We start from the raw sequence: 21454 nt of genomic DNA, 5'->3' as shown, positions 1-21454 counted from the left end.
TGCTTATTCTTCAAACAGTAGCAGCACACTGGCCCCAGTAGTGCACTGCTGTTGTAGCAAGATGGCTGTAGTTCCTTTGGTGGATGCAAACTGAAAAGCCTTCTATTACAAACCAAAGGCCTTAGAGTGCATTCTCTTTAGCTGTCTCTGGCAATATGACAGCTCTTTTAACAGTGCACAGCAATACTTCATCACAGTTTAGGGTAAGAAGTGAAATATTTCCCTCCTCTGGTTTTGCTTAGACCGTAAAACCTGCTGGGCCAGGATTCTTGTTTTTAATTTAAGCACTTGAGTCCTGTGTGTTATCGTAATGCCTAATAAGTAAATAGAAATTTGTAACATGACCCTCTTACTGGTATAGAAATAAACCCCAGTCTATTTAGAGCTAAAGGGTGAACTGAAGAGTGGAGGCAGAATAAAATTAGAATATGAGCAGGACTTTTTATTGCAAGAAATGCTCTAGGATCCTTAACTACCTCTTTTCCAGCAACCTCATGTTTCACTGAGAAGACAGCATCTGGCTATATTTTTGAGATCTCCCCTCCACCTGGAGGAAAAGGACTGATGTGCTGTGAAAGCCACAGGCAAGAAAAGAAACAGCAAGCTGGGATTGCTCTGCTATTAGATGCTTAGTTGAATAAAGTGACACTTTTGGTTCTTTGAAGGTCTGACTCTAAGTTTGCCTGTGCAACCTTGCAGATGGCCTGTGCTCACTCTAGTCAGACATGAGCCTGAGGAAAGTGGTGTTGGTTTATTAATAAATACTTAGCCATCTACACTTCCAAGCATTGTAAATACATTAAAACCACCCTTCCGCTATGAGGAAACCTGCCATTCTCACAAGAAGGAAATTTAATACTTGCAAGTGTGAGACTCTTTCTATCCTTGAATAGCCAAGTCTGGGCACACAATATAATTTCTGAACATTGAAGCCTCTTCTCTGGACTATAGGAGCCTTCTTCTGCCACATTCCCATGGATTAGCTTGACTCCTCAGAAGGTCAGCTGTGAAGGTAGTACTTCTGATACCGTCCTGACTCAGGAGTTGCATCCAAGCAGCAACATTGGTTTCACGTTGCCGGCTGGAAGCATGAAGGGTTGTGTGACATCAACACTCCTGGAGGGTCTGGTTTTTAGCTCACACTTCCAAGTGCTGTCCTTGTTTCCCAAACAGCTGCCAGGCGTGGGCCATTCTCCGCAGTTTAGACAAATTAGGTTTAGGCTGGTAGGAGAAAAGAGAATTAATGAATTCATACTAAGTTTCATTAAGAGAAAAGGACTTCACCGACCTCCACAGTCTTTTCCCCACACAGAAAGATGCTTAAGTGCTTTATCAAATCTAATTTTAAATGTCCTCCGTGACTTCCAGTTTCACAATCTGATGCAGTTCCTTGGCAGCAGGGTGAATAAAAGTCAAGATTTGATTTTATTAAACATCAGATTTTTTTTTTAAATATACATCTTGCTAGTTCATTGGTTCTCATTTTAGGCTTAGGTGTTAAGTACTTGTTTCTTCCATTAGTTTCCTCATTGTTAGTAGAATTTCAGATTTTACATGTTTTTTCCTTAAGTCTCTCACTTAGAAGGCTCATCTTTTCTGAAAATCACAAGCCCAGGGCCTCATTAACACCCTTACTGTAAGAACATAAAACTGATGAGTAAACTGTCCTTCCTATATTTGCAACCAGCACCACATTCTGATATAAACTGGCATGAATGAAGAAAGCTGAAATGCTTGGGTAAGGCTATACTCTTCTGGCAGGATTTGAAGTCAATGGGACTTGTGCTCATAAATCACCTAAGTGCCTATATATAGGCGTAGAAGCCTAATTTCAGGCTCCTGCTTTTGAAATTTTTGGTCTGTGTGTATACAAAAATGGTTCATAATAACTTGTGTATTAAAAGTCTAAGTAACTTTTCATTGTTAACACTGAAGCAATTTTGTTCTGAAGTGAAATATTTTATGCCCCTAACAGAAAAGTTTAATAAAAATACGTTTTAACTGCTGCTGCCACTACACTTAAACACGTTTAATTTTAAGCACAAGTGACCCCATTAAAGTAAACGGAGCTTCTCTTGTGAATAAAGTATCAGAGGGGTAGCCGTGTTAGTCTGGATCTGTAAAAGCAGCAAAGAGTCCTGTGCCACCTTATAGACTAACAGACGTATTGGAGCATGAGCTGATCAGGATCATACTATTCAATTTATTTTTGTAAAATTCAAATACCCTACTGGAAGTGGCATTTATTAAAAATAATTAATTATATATTTTCATCTAAAGTTGCAATAGTACAAATTTTCAAATTATTTTACAAAACCTCAATCTGATTTTAGAAAATCACTCCACCTTGACTGGTCTCCTGATCTTTAGCCTAGATTTTTTTTCTTTCTTTCATCCCATATCTCTTGGTTATAACTCCTCATATCACCCTAAATAATTCCTCCTTTCAAATAGTAGATTTACCCATCCAGGCACACAGAGCAAATGTATTGTTTCAGGCAGCCATTTCCTAAGAAACTGAATTATGAAAGAAGAGAAAAAGCAAAAGTATTGATCTGCTGTGGGCTATTCCATGTACTGAACATATTTAGGGAACAGCACACTTAGTAGGGAGCTTTAGAAAGGTGCACATTACTAGTTCTTCCCCCACCATTAGTTGTCCCTTAGCCGAACCAGACAGACTCTTATTCTCTCCTCATAAGTCTCCTGCAGTTCCCTGGCCATTTTTTTGTTGCTCTTCTTTGAATTCCCTCCAGTCTGTCCTTAGATGAGTTTATAATTGCAGAGTATTACCAATAGTGTGACTCCTTAAGAAGATACAGGATAGCTGAATAACCATTGCAGGGGCTGCTTACCAAGTCTGTATAACTTCAGGAAGAAGTATGACAGGAAATGGCATGTTAACAGTAGGGTTCTAAAGGCAAATGTGCAATACACCACGTGAGTAGAATCTAAAATAGTATCTGGAGATGCACTTTGTGCTCAGTGAGTTGCAGTCTTCATTTATATACAATACTGTGGGGAATAATACAGGAACGGTTAAGGGAGGGACAGGAGCTAGAGGTTTGTTTACATCACATGTGATCAGTGGTCATTTCAGTCAGGATACCTCTGTTTGTATTAAGTGGTGGATACAGAGTGAGCTGTGTTATTGGTTGGTATGAAACTTGGATGAAAAGGCTTAGCAAGATTAAACGCATCTTTTCAGACAACCCACCCTCTTAGTTGTTTGCCTTTCTCTGCCCAGCACTTCACACTGTACCTGCTTTTCCTGCTTCAGGTGGTCTATGTCTGCAAGTGGCATCATGGAAGGTCTCCCATGAGCACACTGGAAAGGCAGCTGGCAAGAGGACAAAGCTTCAATAAGCTGGCAGCTCTCGTCCTTAGTCAAGCTGTCATTAAACTTAATAGCTCCTGAAAAGAGAAGCGAATTATAGCATGTGCTGGCAAGAGTTCAGCTCAGCTAACAAGCTCCCCTCTGGGAACTTTGGACAGCACAGCAAGTTAATATGGGGCAGCTCCCACTTCCTCCCCAACCCTGAGACCACAAACCAGCAGCACAGTACACCAGACTTCAGATTTAGCTCCACTTAATCAGACTTCCCCCAAGAAGCCTTCCTGGCACACACAGACTAGCTTCTCCACAGCCTAAGTTGCTTAGTCTGGTCTGAGGCTACTAGATGGCAGGACAACTATGTCCTTGCTTCCTAGATGCTACAGTTGTTGCAGCTCAAGGCACGTGAGCAGCTTCCTCTGGAGCCGAAAACCAGGGCACTCCACAAATGAGGAGCTACCAAAGCAGAGAAAGACTGAAAACCCACCCCCACATGCTACTTAAGAGATTGAGTACCACCTCAGTAATCACCCGCTCTTTTCCACTCCTGGGCATTTAATGCAACCACTGCCAATCCAGGCAGGATAGTAAGATCTCTCTGGTACTTTAACAATCTTTATCTTTCCTAAACACCAGAAGCTGTGAGAATCTATGGTCTCATTTACTTCTCACCATAGCAGCTTGTATCCTGCAGTTCAAAGATGGCACTTGTCCTGCTCTTCTAGCAGAAAGAAATCTTGTATGCAGTCTGCCACTTGGAGACTCTAGTGATGTGCCATTGCAACAACGCTACCAATACACATTTGCCCTTTGGCCATGAGGGGAATATTAATGCAATATGCAACATGTCTGCTGGCATGAAGGGGTTAGAATTAGTGCAGCTTGCATTTGTGAGATCTGCTCACCTCCTGGGCTTCTGAAAGCCCAGAAGGTGAGTCAGATGTCCATCACAGATCATTGAACAAGCACTTCCAGGGTCTCCAGGACACCCTACACTGGCATTTCTACAACTTACCATTTGGGGCAGCCAAAAATGTGCTCTTTGAGAACAGGGCACTCCTCCTGCTCCCACAGAACTGTTGAATTAAAAGTTCTAGAGCTCATATGAACGATGCACATTAGGGCTTTATTTTGTCAGCATCTCACATCTGAATAGGAATGTGGATAACAGCCACAAACAATGCAAATAGAGGCAGCATGTTCTGTCCTTGGCAGAGCTCTACAAAAAGAGGGCAACTGCCTCCTGCCACCTAGTAGACACCCTGTCTCTAACAGGTCAGACTCCTGCAACCCTTCAAAGTGCCATATTATGCCAGAGCCCCAGAAAGTACACTGTGGAGAAGTTCAGCTCACTTACCATGGCATGCCTGGGAAGCCAGCACCTTTAGAAAGGTTAGTGGGAGTGTCCCTTGTGCGCCTCCTGTGGTCTGCAATAGCTAAAAGTAGAAAGAGAACATGGTCCAACTTTCCAGTGAGTATGAAAAAGAAATAATAGTAACATTAGAGAAGGAACAGATGAGGAAGACCTAGTAGGGCCCATCTGGTCCACATCTCCCCACTGTCAATCCATAAGAGCTAAAGGATGGTATTCTCCCAGGTTTTGTCCTGTCTCAAGCAACAAGACTTTCAGTAGAGAGCTACCCTGATCCATTTTAAAAGAAGAGCACTACTTACCTCAACTTGTTCTTGAATCAATTCCTGGAAAGCAAGAGGCAGAACAATCAATCACTTACTGTTTTTTCTGTCCTCACTTTTCCTATCTGCTGTTCCAATCTGGCCATATTTACTGTATCAGTTCCAAGTCACTCACTGTGATAAATAACCAAGGAGGATGGGCCAGTGGTTGGAGCACTAGCCTAGGCAGTGGGAGTCCAGGTTGAAGTCTCCCACTCTGCTGTAGACTTCCTGTTTACCTTCGGCAAGTCACCCCTGTAAAGTGGGGATGACAGCACTTCACAGGAGTGTTGGGAGGCATAGATGCTGACTCCATGGGTACTCCGGGGCTGGAGTACCCACGGGAAAAATTAGTGGGTGCTCTGCACCCACCGGCAGCCTCTGCCTAGCTCCCAGCGCTTCCCACCACCTAACAGCTGTTTGGCAGTGCTCTGGACTTTCTGGGAGGGAGGGGGAGGAGCAGAGACACGGCATGCTCAGGGGAGGAGGCCTGTAGGAAGGGGATGGAATGGGGGCGGGACTTTGGGGAAGGGGTGGAATGGGGGTGGGGCGAGGGTGGGAAGGGTCAAGGTCGGGGCGGGTGGTGGAGTCAAGCACCCACCAGACAAAGGGGAAGTCGGCAACTATGTTGGGAGGATAAATTAAAGATTGAGAGTCTCAGGAAAAAACAAAAGCAAAAAAACCCAACCAACCAACCAAAAAAACAAAACAAGAGCTGCCAGAGCATAGGAAAAATTGGTGGGGGCTGAGCCCCCACCGGCAGCTCCATGACCCCCCGCCCCAGCTTGCCTTCGCTCTGCCTCCACCTCCCCTGAGCTGGCTGCCACTTCCTGCTTCTCCCTCCTCCCTTCAGCTCTTGTGCCGCCATACAGCTGATTAGCACAAGCCTGGGAGGGAGGGGTGAGGAGGAGGAATGAGGCATGCGTGGCGAAGAGGCGGGGCCAGGGCGGGGATTTGGAGAGGGAGCCAATAGGGCAGTGAGGGAGTGGGGCTGGAGGGGGATTGGGGGAGGGATCCAATGGGGGAGGGATTGGCAGAGTTGAGGTGGGGCCAGGGCGGAGTTGGGGTAGGGGCACACAAGCCCCCTCCACCTGTGCTCTGGAGGGCAAAATATCAGGACAATTTGCGTCCTGACCGGACAAACAAGTAAATATTGGGACAGTCCCGATAAAATAGGGATGTCTGGTCGCCCTAACCATAGGCGAGCCTGAAGTCACCCCAGCAAACTCCCAAACTCACTACAATTTTTCAAGACTGCAGTAAAGGGGCTAGCAACACACAATTTCCAGAATCTGTTTGAGTCATAATCTTAAAGCATCTCTCATCAGCTTGTTCAATTACAAGGCTAGTAAGAAAGAATGGTAGCTTACCCAACAGTGACAGTGGTTCTAAGGGATGTGTTTTCCACACTGATTCCACCTCTAGTGAACCATTGCCCCATGTATGCAAGATTGGAATCTTTTGGCCTGCAGTGTTCACTGGTGCCAGACCTTAGATGTGCTCATGCCCCCTCTCCCCTTCCCATCCAAAGACATAAAGGGCAGATGCTGTCCAACCATCCCTCAGTTTCTTCGCCAATACAGACCCTAGGAGCTATAGTACTTTGTAGTAACGGGGAAGGAGGGCAGGTTGTGGATAAGTTGCAGAATCCATAGACAACACATTGCGAGGAACCACAGTTACTGAAAGTAAGCAATCACTGTTTCTTCTGGGAGCGATTATCCACATGTATTCCACTTCTGGTGGCTAGCAAACATTGACCTCAATCAGGAAGTGAGTGCTAGAAGTCCTATTTAAATACTGATTGCAGGACAGTTCTGCCAAAACAGGAATCAGATCTTCAGGCCTCAGCTAAGGAATAATGTGGGATGAAGGAGTGTACTGATCCCCCATATGGCTTCCCTGCAAAGTTCTGCAATTGGTATGCTTTTCAGAGATGCTCCAGAAGCTGCTTAAGCCCTTGTGAAGTGGGCTATAACTTGCATGGGTGGATCTAAGGATGATCACAAACCTCACCACCTTCTGCTCCAAGTGCGAAACATATTTCTTTAACCTTTTCACTCTAACGTAAATACATAACATGTATATTTACAAAAATACCCCAAAACCCCAATCCTCTAAAGCCCTATAACATGTGACATTCCACTGCATACACTTCTCTCCCTAAGAAGAAGATAAGAAAATAAAACAATACATGACAGATGTTTAGTCACATTGCTTAGGGCACTACTGGAAGGTGCTCAGATACTACAGTGATAAGTTCAGTCTAAGAACCTATATAGAATAGATCTCATCTAGCTAACTCATGGTATGTTTTAATACAATTACATACCTAGTTAGTCTTTAGCTTGATGGCCTCCTGGCAGAGAGGGGATGACTGACCACCTCATTGCTTCTTTATATAGTGTATTGTGGCTATATTGTCTGTCAAGATCTGCAGAACAAGCTGGAATGCCATGCAGGCCAGCTGGAAGCCCTGAGCTCTAGGATGTTCACATGCAATTTCAAACCAGGTCCCTTGCATATGCAGATGGTACTCCCAACCTGTATCTTAAGTGTCTGTGATGAGTTTTATTGTCAGGGAGGGGATCGAGAAGGAAACTCTTTTCTATATGTTCCCAGCCACCGATTGAGTTCTAGGGTGGGACCAGGACTCTCTTGCTCATGTGATGCTTTGACAGGGAGTACACAAACCTCAGCCATAACTGCAAGGACCACAGGTGAAGTCTGGCAAGCTGTGTCACATATGTGTATGCTGTCATATGGTCCAATAGTCCTAAGCACATACACACCAACCTTGTTTAAGTCAATTTTGGCTCATTTGTTATGGACTGGAGAGACCATAATCTGTCATCTTGGAGGTAGGGATTTGCTGATCAAGAGCTGATCATGGTTCCTATGAACTCTATTGTCTGTTATGGGGTGAGAGACGATTTCTTGCAGTTCACAAAGAATCCCAGTTGAGAAAACAAGGAAAGAACTGATACTGTGGTCTCCTACTTGGACCTTCCTCTGCTCATTCAGATATGGGTAGAGTTTGGGTAGACATGGATACCTTTTCTCCTTAAATGCATTGCCATTACTGCCAGACATTTTGTGAATACTCTTGGTGCCATGGACAGACTTGTATTGGTAATAGTTGGGCCCTACTGTGATTCTCAGTTATTTCCTGTGGAATAGGTGGATAGCTCTATGGAAGTACACATCCAGTAAGTAAAGAGCTACCATCCAGTCCTGAGCCACAAGAAATGGAATGATGGAGGCAAGTATTACCATCCTGAATCTGAGGTGGCATATATATTTGTTGAATCTCCTCTGGTTTAGTATAGGACAAAGATCCCATTTTTTCTTTGAAATGAGAAAAAACAGAGTAGAAGCCTCTTCCCCTGAATTCTGAGGGCCCTTCCTCTATGGCTTCTACACGAAGCAATAAGGCCACTTCTGCTTGTAACAGGCTCTCGTGAGAAGGATTCCCAAAGAGGGATGGGGAAGGGAGCATAGGGGGCAAGGAGCAGAAGTGTAGGCTAGCCATGGGTGATGATCTCTAGCATCATCTGTCCAATGTTATGACAAACTTGACAGCACCTATCTGCCTTTTTAGAATTAGGTGCCACAGATGATGGGGTCTACTAACAATTTTTTTGCTGGCTCCAACAGCCCCTCATTAATTGGCATGGCACACCTTTCAGGCAAGCCAGAGTACAAAATGTCCAGTAGCTTGTGAGAGTCCTCCTGTTCTACCTCCATGGGGATTTCTAACATGTAATGCACCAGTTACTAAAATGTTTTCCAATCATCCAGCTGCGTGGAAGTGGAGGGCCTTACTGCCTAATCTGGTGAGGAAGAGAAGACCACTGCTGGGATCAAGTGCTCTACCATCTGCAGGTGTTCTTCCTCATCTTCCTGTGCTATACTGTGAGTCTGCACCAGCAGCGCTCCTTGAGCACTCTATGAAGTTTCATAGGGGAATGAGATCTAAGTCTACAAGGGGCAGTGGAGGTAATTTTCCTTGTGGCTGCATAGATGCCAATTCCTCTGGGGGAAGAGGCGGGGCCGGGGAGGGGATTTGAGGAAGGAGTTGGAATAGGGGCAGGGAGGGGTCAGAGTTGGGGCGGGAACTTTGGGGAAGGGGTTGGAATGGGGGCAGGGCGGGGCAAGGGTGGGAGTCGGGGCAGGGCCAGGGGTAGATGGGGGTCAAGCACCCAATGGCACAAGTAGAAGTCGGCGTCTATGGCTGGCTGGATACCCCAAAGGGCCCAAGGTTGCACCTCGTAGAAGTAAGGGGCTGGGGGCTATGGGGTTGGATATCAAGGTGAATGCGCTCCCTGAGGTGCCATAGGTCTACATATACAACTCCTAGATTCCCTGTTAGACCAGTAAAGGTCATATGAATGGGAAAGAGATGAGTGGCTGGGGGAATATCCTTCCTACTATGCTCAGGAGGGGAGAAAGAAAATGAGTACTCCTCCTCTACCCTAACCAGAGTTTTGGGGTGAACTGGAATCTTCCCCACCACTGCAGCTGAAGAGTTGACTAGTACTGTAGCAATACTGGTAGTAAATACCAAAATACAGAAGGCACTCTTATAGCTGAGAATACTAATGGTGACTCAGGCTTCATAGTCATTGCAAGATCACGTGACACCACAAATAACTTCAGTGCCAAGAAAGTCAGTGCTGGGAGCATCTGTACTGTAGGGGTCTGTACCAGATTCAGAGGTGACAATCAATGACATCTCATGCACTGAGAATCAGTACCAGGTAAAATGTGGACCACTGCCTGAGAAAGTACCATGTGAGCTCAACAACTGGGTTTTATCAGGGTGTCAGAGGAACCTAATTTGGGCCATGAACTACCCTTTGTCTTAATAGTCTGAGGACGTCTATGCCTCCTTTTACTGGGTCCCAAGAAGGGTGACTGAGGTCTGTGCTTGCTGTGGGAAAGATATTCCTTCCTACCCTATTCAGAAAACTGAAGCATTGACTGAGGAAGCCTGTTCAGGCCAGAGAGGCCCTTTTCTCTCTGGTTCTGAGGAGGCTCTACCTGAGAGCTTCAGAAAAAAATGTTTAAGGTGGACCTTTCTCACCTTCTGTATCCTTCTGGAGAAGAGGCAACAGATTGAGCATCTATCCCCAAGAGTGCCAATCATTAAGCAGATCAACTGAATCATAGGAGGAGCAAGTTTTGAACCCTTGGGACTTCCTTTCAGCCATAGAGACTATATCCTGGTACTGGGGAAGTCTCTAACGTTAATAAGAGGATTTTGTTTGTTTGTTTGTTTTTTTATATATAGCCACTAAGTGTAAAAAAGACACTACGCTAACCATACTAATATATTACTCACACACTCTCTCTCTGTGTATATATATATATATATATATATATATATATATATATATATATATATATATATATATATATATATATATATATATATATATATATATATATATATATCTCGTTACACACATGATCAGTAAAGTCACACAGTGTGCAGAGAAGCAGATGCTGCAGGGGTTCTGTCTTGCAGCCACAGGTAGAAAGAAGGAACTGAGGGTCAGCTGGGCCTACTCTGTCCTTTATCTCTAGCAGTGGAAAAAGGGGAGAAGAAAGGCATGAGGACATCCAGGGTACAGGTGTGGCCCTCATGGGCATTGCTAGCCAAAAGAATCAGACCTCATATACATGTATTCCACTTCCAGTGCTCGTGTGACCCATGTGGACAATCAATCAAAAAAGAATGAACTTGATGTGTCAGAAGATGCTGTTTTCTAACAGAGTGGATTAATTTAAATCAAAGTAATTTAAATCACTGATTTTAATCACAATTTAAATCAGCAAGCAGAAATCGCTGATTTAAAACATTTAAATCCTTTAATTTTGTGGTAACCACAAAACCCAGCTGAATTGCAACTAAAGATAGCCTTTACACTAAATTTGGAGCATCTTTTAGTTTTTGCTAACCAGGAAGATACAGTATATCTATACACATACAGTAAGTAATTATATAGCTTAACTTACATTTGTTAAGATTCTTAACTTTTACATCTTTTACTATGTTAGAAAATGGTGAAGTATGCATTTCTTATTTACTAGATGATTATGTTTTTACTTGTGATTTTTGCCCATCTCTGCTTGGGATGGAATTTAAAATTCATTTAAAAATACAAAAAACAGAATTTTATTTTTAGAATAAAACTATTTTAAATGTGCAGGATACATACAAAAGAAAAATGGTTAGCATAAAGTTTAGCAAAACATGTTTTAAATTTAAAACTAACTGATTTATTAAACAAAGGAAGTATCTGTAGTTAGTGAACTGATCTGATTGTTTCCGGTCATCTTGTGAAAGCTGGCTGACCCCCCTTAATAGATTACAAGCGGACAGTGGGGAGGGGGGTGAGTACTGCTCATGGACACAGTAGCCTGAACTTCTGCACTCTCTCTTTTTCTCTGCCTCAAAGCAGGAAAATCCTGCTCCAAACCAATCAGTACTACCCAGATAACGGGAGCATGCAATCTTACACTTACCAATCAAGTATTAACACGCAAGGGTCTTTGTCTGAATGTGTTTAAAAGGTTTGTGAAATTTGTGTAAGACAGAGTCTTTTGTACCAAGGTACAGGCTCTCCTTTTTCTGCAGAATAAAGCATTTTTCCTTATTCCTGTCAGGCTGTTAATTGGCTCTCAGCTAGGCAGACCCGATATTTCGGTAACAATCTTGTCCTTCAAGATTTTATAACTAGTAGATATCCTCTCACACCTAGTTTTTATTCATAGATTGGAGGAAAAGCTTTCCTGATTTTTCACATTGCTAATATCATTCAGCAGATGACATATAATGGGGAATAAGAGCAAACACCATAAAACCAAATATTTGTTCAAAAAAGGGCTCCCTTCAATGAGTCAAATCCAAGCAGTCTGTATTGGGGTGGTTATGACACTTGTTTTGTAAGCTTAAGGTCTCCAAGTTTCCTACATTAAGTACAAGGAAATGGGTCATTTTTTTTTTTAAGCCAACAGCATTTCACAACCTGTTTTTTTTTTGCCCCAAGAGATCAGCAGTATTACCTCTTGAAAAGGGCACCTTCCCTATATGTAAACTCTCACACACGAACAAAAGAGAAACATATTGCAAACAGGAGTAGGATTGGAACGGCTCACAATGGTTCAGCCTGCTGGCTGCATCTTGTTATTATACCTATCTCATAGAACTGGAAGGGACCTTGAAAGGTCATCAAGTCCAGTCCCCTGCCTTCACTAGCAAGACCAAGAACTGTCCCTGACATTTACTCTCCCTCCCCACCATCCCTAAATGGTCCCCTCAAGGATTGAACTCACAATGCTGGGTTTAGCAGGCCAATGCTCAAACCACTGAGCTATCCCTAAGTGTTTTTGTTTTTTTTAAGTCTTTAATACTTATGGGTGTGAAGAAAATCTTCAAAATGTGAACTGTAAGCAATCGATGCAGCAATTTCTGGCTCAGTTTTCAGAAAGCCTGAAACAATAGCTCTGAGAGGGATGAACTGCCCCTATTTGTTTATAGGAGAAGACAACTCTGACACCAAATGATGACAATTAAATGTCAGTCTTGTTAACTATGTCACTGTTGATCAAAGCACTCAAGAAAGAGGGGCAATCAAATTATGAATGATCTGCTATAAGAGGTATATGATTTTGGCATCATGAATGGATGGAGTCTGAGTTGTGAGCAGAATATGAGAGATTACTGCCACTTGTATTTTTCAAATCTGATTCCTGATTGCAGGTATTGTTTCATACCAACAACATTTTCTAAGGAATTTCAAAGTTTAAACTCCTCCCAGGCAGGGGCGGCTCTAGACATTTTGCAGCCCCAAGCATGGAGGGTCTGCTGGTCCCGTGGCTTTGGCAGACCTCCCACAGGCGTGCCTGCAGAAGGTCCGCTGAAGCCGCAGGACCAGCGGACCCTCCGCAGGCAAGCTGCCGAAGGCACCCTGCCTGCCGCCCTAGTGGCGACCAGCAGAGCACCCCCCGTGACTTGCTGCCCCAGGCACGCGCTTGGAGCGCTGGTGCCTGGAGCCACCCCTGCTCCCAGGTGCAAATGAAAGCCACACAGATACAACTGGAGCAAGAGAGCCTTAAGAACAAATTAAAATATTATTGTTTTAATCTTTAAATGCAATCCTCCTTGCAACTCACCCACTATGAATTTTATTTTATCCACTTCCCCAAATCTGCAATAATCCCTAATGGGGATTGGTCCTACTCTGTGTGGGGGGTTGGACTAGATGACCTCCTTAGGTCCCTTCCAACCCTGACATTCTATGATTCTAATTATGTCTGTTATAGACTTAGAGTTAGACTAATTATGGGACTAAAAGAAAACAAACATCACTACCTAACACTAATTGTGTTCAATAATAACAATTTATAATCTAGTGCTTTTTTTAGTAGATCTCAACGCATTTTACAAAGGAACATCATTATTATTACAGGGAAATTGAGGCAGAGAGCGGTGAGGTGACTTGCCCTGGGTCACATGCCAGCAGGCCAGGGCCAAAGTGCGAATAGAACTGAGCTCTCCTGAGTCCCAGTCTAGTGTTCTATTAACACTGCCTCTCTGTCGAAGGTACATGAGGTGGTATATATTATCAATTCTGCTGCCACACAGGTCTAAGGGAAGAGAGACTGGTGGCCCACTCCACTTCACCAAAAATAGCAGGACCCCTCTTAACCAACCTTGTCACCTACATTGCTGAATACTAGCCTCTATACTGGGAGTCTCATTTTAGTTGTATTAAACTTAAAATAATAGTCTTGCCATCCATCCATGTAGCCTCTTATGCAATTAATAAGTAAATCTTTGCTGTTTTATCCCGCAAGGACAGAATAGCATTAGTAAGTCATGCTCCTTTCATTTTCAGGAGGAGACTCTCTCACTTAAGATGAAAAGTACACCAGCAAAGAAGCAGTCCTGAGGCCAGTGGACATGGATAAATATTCTATTGAAAGCATTGCATTTAGCTTTCTCACTTAGGAGCCACTCTTCCAACACCCTGCACGATTAATATAGAGCAGAACGACACCATCACAATGTAATTGCTCAAGCTCCACATCCAGGACTAACCTCCACAATGCTTTTAGCCACAGGCTGTCTTTTCCGTCGTAATTCATTGGCCTCTCTCTCCATAAAGCACAGGGGCACTTTCCCAACTAGAATCTGGGAGCTGTTGTTCTCTGGAAATGATAATTCAAGGCCTATTTCCTCCAGGCTTTTGCGGCAGCACCTGAGAAGAAAACCTCAGAAATGAGAAACTGAAGCACCCTCTTCCACACACCTACAGGATCACTCCAAGCTGGACACTTCTGCACTCCCCACACAGAAGCTTCCCATCTCCTCCACCCATATGACGACATCTCAGGGTTTCCCAGCAATGCTCCTCTTTCAATGCACATTTCTCTCCATTAAATTTGTGCAGAATGCTGGCTCCATGGTTCTGAGATCCCAGGAGTTCGCTTTATTGCACAATAGGATGGTGAACACTTTTTCCCTTGTCTACAGTTCTTTTCTTAAGATACACACAGGAAGTTCAGGTAATAGCGACCACAATATATTATATACATGCAATGCAATATTATGACAGGGTATTCACCCCCACACTAGCCTGGAAAGGGTTAATGAGCCTGAGAAGAGACAATTAACCTGATAGGCCACGCCTGAGGTAAATTAGATTTGCTAAGGCCTGGGCTACACCAGGAAATTAGATCAATACAATTATGTTGCTCAGGGGTGTGAAAAATCCACACCTCTGAACGATATAGTTAAAATGGACCTAACTCCCAGTGTAGACAGTGCTAGGTAGAAAGAAGAATTCTCCCATCGACCTAGGTATCATCTCTCGGGGAGCTGAAGTAGATATAGTGATGGCAGAAGCCCTCCTATTGGCATAGGTAACATCTTCACTGGAATGTTACAGCAGTGCTGCTGCAATGTTTTAAGTTAGACAAGCCCTAAGCAATGCCTGATTGATGATGAAGCCCTACTGAGAGGGAACAAGTGGGGCTAGTATAAAGGTAGGAAGTTGGCAGCAGAAAAGGGCTGCAGTTAAGAAGTCTGCAGTTGCTCCCTAGGCATTAGAGAGGGAAAAGAGGAAACCCAGGGAGACAGTAGAAAGCCCAGGGATTCACGCCCTGAAGGAAGAGTTTATCCAGAAGGGTGGTGGCGCAAGCCTGAGAGATGCAGAGTAGGACAAGGCTCAGGGAAATAGTAGCAAGGTGGGATGTTGTAGATCTTGGCTGTTGATTAGAGGGTAGACCCAGATTCCCCTACCAGCCACTGGGGAAGTGGTACACTCCAGGCAGCGAATGGGAAGACTGCCTGAGACAATTTGGATGGAAAGACTTTGAACCCTCAAAAGGGGGAAAACACATTGAGCTGGCTGGAGGGCCAAGCCATGGAGAGAGAGCACCCTGAGACGCATAGAGCAAGAGGCTGCAGGGCATGCAGACAAGCAATAAATGGGGCATTGGACTCAGAAAGACCTAATTCCTAGAGCTGCCAGGAGGAAGTGCCCTAGCAGTGAGGTACATTGTGACAAATATACAATATCATAAAGTTCAATATCCTCTGAGAGGAATCATACTAAAAACCAGAATTGTGATACAAGTTTAGAAAGGAGAATGGTTTTTAAAAGAGGAAGCTAGTCAAAGAAACCCTAATGTCAAGAATGAAGAAATTAAAATCATTAGACTCTGCATGGAGGCCACTTATGTAACCAGAACAGAATTACAGAAGGAAAGCATAGCCCTAAACAAGCAAGCAGGAAGGTAAAAAATAGTTCACTGTGGTTAAACGATAAGGGACAAGAGGTTATTGAAGCCAAATATATATCTTTCCAAAACAGGCTATCAAATTCTTGTAAAGCCAATAGAAAGGAGTATAAAAAAATGAGCAAGTAAGATGGAGATTAGGAAGGATAACGGAATCTGAAGTTCTAAATTAATTGCAATCACTAAGGAAAAAGACCTGGCTGTCACTGTAACAGCTCAATGTGTAGTGGCAGCCAAAAAAGCACACAAAATGTTAGGGTGTAAAAAGTATGAGACAGAAAATAATATGGAAATATTGTAATGTCTGTGACACTCTGTATCTCAAAGCAACACCCTGGCACTCCCATATTTATCATAGTGATATGTTTATGATATGCTTTGTACAAAGTATGCCTTGTGAGGTATCATTTAAAAGTTTTGATTTGTTGAACATTAATATTCCGTTAGATTGTATAAGCTATCATTGTATATGAAGTTACAAAGTTTGTTGTATGTGTGTTACTGAAATATGTTGTAAGGTTGGGAACACCCACAACCAGCCTTTCATGTACAACAAAGGAACAGACAGATACTGATGATGGCCCATTAAGGGGAATACACACTCACAAGGACTGTCCCAGGAACCATATACAATCGAGACTTCTCGAGATAGCACACGGACAATGGAGACAGCTTGACTCACTGCAAAGCAAAGGATCTTTCCAGCAAGCTGGAATAAGCTATAAAAGAGGGAAGTGACATCATCACTTGGCCTCACTCCCTCCACAATTCAACACCTGGAAACATGCATGGAGAACAGAGACTTTGAACTGGAGAGATGATCCAAGACTGGAAAGGAGAATCCCAGCTTGTGTATTAAGTAACTATACCATCAGGGTGAGACACTACTTTTATTTTTTAGGTGACCAACTTGGATCTGTACACTTACTACTTATAATCACTTAAAATCTATCTGTAGTTAATATATCTGTTTTATATTTTATCTAAACCAGTGGGTTCTGCTTGAAGTATTTGTTCCTGCTCAGGAACAAAAGCTGGTGCATATCTTCTCCACATTGAGGGACAGACAGACTTGGGAACAGACTTACACTAGTCAGGCTTCTGACCGGGGCAAGACGGTACAGATCTGGGGTCCTAGGCTGGGGAACTGGGGGGAATTGGCTGGAGCCTGTCTATTGTTGGTTCATGAGTGACTGGTGAAAGCATTCACGTAACTCAGTTGGGTATGTCCCTGCCTGTGGATGTCTGTACAAGTGCAGCAGGAGGAGTTTGCAGCTTGCCACAACATCACAGTGGGAGAGGGAGCTCAGGTTGGTGAGACAGAGGACTCAGTGGTATTTCAGTTCCAGATTGCACCCCGGGGAACCCGTCACAATGTCATTGTATAAATCAATGGGATATCCTCACCTGGAGTACTATGTTCAGTTCTGGTCACCCTATCTCAAAGAAGATAGAAAAGAAATAGAAGGGATTCAGAGATGGGTGACAAAAATTATTAATGGTCCAGAAAGCCTTCCCTATGAAGAAAGATTAAGATAGGAGATGGCAGAGGCATATAAAATAATGAACAGGGATAAAGAAGGTAAATCAGCTGCTCCTATTTACCCTCTTTCTTAATGTTCCTCTATGAACAGGTTATTCCATAGTTATCCATTATGTAATTTCTTACACCTGCCTCTGAAGCATTTGGCACTGGCCACTCTCAAGGAGAATGCTGAATTAGATGGACTATAAATATGATCTAGTACAGATATTTCCATGTTCCTAATGAGTCCACACAAGAAGGGCAGAAAAGTCCCCATTACCAAACAAGCCTACTCTGAGCACAAAAGGAGAGAACATCTTGTAACAGTAAATACCCACCCCACTTGAGTGCCTGCTGAGAGTGAGAGCAGAGATTTCTGAATAAACCTCTAAGTAATGCTAGATAAATGTAACTACTCAAACCCAAATCTGAATCTAATCTAAATTCTTGTATGGGATGGAAGAATTCCTGACAGTAGACAATCCACTATTCCAAAATATTTGAGAGACAATGTTCACTTCTTATTCTATGTAGTGATTCTGGTTTCTGTCACCCAAGAGCAGAGAGACTTTTCTTTTCTAACGATTCATTGTACGAACTTCCCATACCCCTCTATTCTCTTCTCCTCACATTATAGCTATTGGAACTCACTCAATGTGTGCCTAAAGCAGAATGAAAGCAACTCCAGCAATGGCTGTGGTATCCAAAACAGCACACAGAAATTACATTCTCCTATTCACTGGAGTCCTATCCAAGATATTGGAGCCATCAACCATTACTAACCGTAAAAGTCTTCTCTGTTCCTCTGTTACCTCAATCTCTAGTGGGGGACAGATGGTGGAGGACAGCAATTTCTTCTTGCCAGATTCTTCAGGTTGCTTCTCATAGGAATCTATGGGCAGAAAAATTACAAATACTGTTATTAAAATGTACACGCAGGCTCTATCCTCAATGGCCCTATGGCTTGGCATGTAGCCCTCCGTGCTTGAATTCCTCCTGAGACTCATGGGGAACAAGGATAGTCATGGAAGAGACAATCATTGTCTAGGGAGTATGATTAATTCCACACTTGGATCCCCCATCAGTGTTAAAGGAGTTATTCTACATAGCAAAGGTTAATACAAGAGTTAGCTCAACTCATGCGATGGCCACTTGTGAATTGAACAATCTACCTATCCTATCTCATAGAGCTGGAAGGGATGTTGAAAGGTCAGTGAGTCCAGTCACCTGCCTTCAAGTACTGTCCCTGACAGATTTTTGCCCCAGATCCCTAAATGGCCCCCTCAAGGACTGAACTCAGAACCCTGGGTTTAACAGGCCAATGCTCAAACCACTGAGTTATCCCTCCTGCCAATTTAAAATCAGTGCATTGTGTCATGAGTCTGCAGATCTCAAAACTGGCTGGGTCTGCTGGTTCCCCAGTTAGTTGATGCCTCCTTGCTCTCACTCAGTGGCTTGCTACTAACTAACCCAGCAGAGAAAACATGAAACCTGAAGTTATGTCAGGAAGGCCTCCCTTGGGAGCTCTGATTGGTCAGGGCTTCTATGTAAACCTAAATAGAGGCACACACAACTGGCCTCTATGTCACTGCTGTCTGGATCCCTCACCCAGCTTTATAGACTCTGATCTGCCTGATTACGAGTATCCTGACCTTGGCCTGAGTCCTGGTGATCCTAATAGTGTCTGATCTTGTCTGGATTAGTTCAACCTAGTGCCTGTCTGATTCCCCATAACCTGGAACAAGGTCCTCCTGAACCAGGCTGCTACCCACTAGATATGGCTACCTCTGTCTGGGTCCTGACACACAGTCTCCATTTTAATACCATTCATTAGACATTTCCCTCGATCCCAGAAGGGTTCTCAGTCTTTAGCTGTTTTCACCAGTAGGCCAAAAGAAGCAGTGTTTCTTTCCTGGAATCTTCTTTGCAAGGACTGCATGGCCTTTTTAATGAACGAGAAGGCCAGTGATCTTTTAAGTGCTCAATGGATGTCAATGGGCACTGTGTTTTACAGACCTATAACCAAAATTTAACTGGGCAAGAGAAAAGACTTATCCCTCTGCATACAGTTTCAGATGACTAAATGTGGTGAATTTTAGGTTTCTCTTCTGATCATGGTGTTTAGTTAAACGAAAACAACCCATGCTCTTTACGCCATCATCCCACCCATTAGTTCACACTGCTAAACCTCTTAATTTTATTGATGTTATCCCCATTTTCCTGACTTTATTCATCCTGCCTGTCTTGTTAGCCCCCAGACCTATTTCAACCTGAAAGCTCCTTGGGGTATGGATCATTCTCTCTCTTTTGAAAGGCACCTAGTGCTCCCTTGGGTGCCAATATTTAGATAATTTTTTTCACATATTAGCTCATAGATGCCTATATGCCCATACGGGCCAATGATATAGGAAAGGTCGAAGATCATATTCGATCTCTGGACCCCATGAGAAAATTTATATTTAAAATAATTTTGTTAGCAAGCTGACTCACGGTTTTCCTCCTGGAGACTGCTCCCAGTTACACTTTGCTGGGGCAATAAAGAGCTTTTTTGGACATATGAATCCTCACCTGCAATAAGTTGCTCCAAGCGGATACGCTCATGGGCTGCATGCTGATCCACCAACACCAGCAGGTTTCCATCTAGACGTGTAAGGGAGGAGGTTAACAACAGGCACCTTCATTCCAAACAACTGCACATATTGGGAGGAAGAAGGAGCAATGCCCATGTCTCACCGAGGTCAGATTTAGCAGCTGGGGATAAGTCTATTTAACAGAGCTAAATTCAGGAGGAAGTTAGTTTAACAGAAAATAAAATAATGCAGAAATTAAATGCGAGGATCCAGACGAGTCATTAAAACCTGCAGTGGCCAGCATGAAGTTAAAGGAGTTGTATGTATGATGGTGTCATCAGCCAAATTCCCATTCTCTGTATATTAAAGATGAGGTCAACTACAATCTGTTCTATTTTATTATGCAGATTAGATAAAAAAACAAGAAGCTACTGGTTTGGAGAACATTTTTTTATTGCTCAAGCTAGTTTCAATACAGAAGATGAAATGCAACCATTAACTGAGAATGAAGTTCAATATATTTCACATTACCAAAAGGTAAGGTGTTTATCGATAGCAGCATTAATCACCACAGCACCTGAGGAGCACCATGAACAAAGTCCATTAGCAATCTCCAAAACAGAGAGAGAGAAAAATCCAGGAAATTCCAAGTGAAGGCCAGCACTCTCCTTAATTCATAACAACATGCCTTTTTCTCCTGTCCCTCAAGAGCAGAAGACAAGGACACAATCCTGGCATTTGCTTTTGGTTTCCTGGCTTTTGTCAGATACAAGTTAGAGCCTTAATATTACTGAAAGAGGAATTTTGCATTGTTATTTTGCATTTAGCATCACAGAACTATCAGATCAGAAGAATACACCCCTGAAAAAAATCACATCTTCTGAACATGTTTCAGAATGCCAGGTCAGTGTCCTATCTGTACTGAAACTGTACTTGAGGGCAAGCTCAACCTACTCAGTACTAATGGGGATTCTTACCTGCATCTGCATTCACGTCACTCCTAGTGTTGATCAAACAAGCAATAAATTTATTGTCCACTTGGTGAAGAACCTGTAACATATTCAAAATGTTCATTATCCATTGGCAAAACCATTTCTTTGAAGGGAAACATACAAAACTTTTGAGAGATAAACTCCTCTCCTCACCAATAGTTAATATTGGGACCACTGGTTGAGTACAATTGCAGTTCCACCTGAAAAAGTTAATGTAAAAATGAAACCTTCAAATCTCTAGATCTCTTCCCTGGTGTTTCAAACAAACCTGTTGCCATTAGTGACAAATGGTTTTACTCCCATTAACCTTACAGAGGTAACACAACTAAGAGAAAATGAACTGGATTCTAGTATTAATGCACAAGGTGAACTAGCTTTTTACTAAGTCCTAACCATTTATAATTCTACAAAACCACAGGAATCAATGTGACTGCATGGATGTAAACAAGAATAGTTTGGTTTGCAGAACCTGCATTAGATTAGATGTGAGAGAAGAAAAGAACCCAGAATGGCTCTCAGAGTCCAAAAGTAAAAATGCAAGGTTGGC

At 43.1% G+C, this 21454-nt stretch overlaps 1 protein-coding gene across 7 annotated transcripts in view; it reads right to left on the bottom strand.

Annotated features, from left to right (window-relative positions):
* Window positions 1–416: 416 nt before the first annotated feature.
* MLH3 (mutL homolog 3) overlaps window positions 417–21454 on the bottom strand; it is a 32039-nt gene continuing 11001 nt past the window's right edge. For all 7 annotated transcript variants that reach the window (XM_030559130.1, XM_030559126.1, XM_030559127.1 and 4 more), the window contains 8 exons: window positions 20893–20965; window positions 19914–19985; window positions 18129–18237; window positions 14118–14277; window positions 5009–5032; window positions 4692–4770; window positions 3263–3414; window positions 417–1221 (listed from right to left, as the gene is read on the bottom strand). In XM_030559130.1, the coding sequence (XP_030414990.1) occupies window positions 1138–1221; window positions 3263–3414; window positions 4692–4770; window positions 5009–5032; window positions 14118–14277; window positions 18129–18237; window positions 19914–19985; window positions 20893–20965 (753 nt within the window). In that variant the 3' untranslated portion in view covers window positions 417–1137. The remainder of the gene's footprint in view (window positions 1222–3262; window positions 3415–4691; window positions 4771–5008; window positions 5033–14117; window positions 14278–18128; window positions 18238–19913; window positions 19986–20892; window positions 20966–21454) is intronic.

This window comes from Gopherus evgoodei, chromosome 4 (assembly GCF_007399415.2).
Source record: "Gopherus evgoodei ecotype Sinaloan lineage chromosome 4, rGopEvg1_v1.p, whole genome shotgun sequence".
Lineage (NCBI taxonomy): Eukaryota > Metazoa > Chordata > Testudines > Testudinidae > Gopherus > Gopherus evgoodei.
The sequence above is the reverse complement of the archived record's forward strand: the minus strand, read 5'-3'. Positions and strand labels throughout refer to the sequence as shown.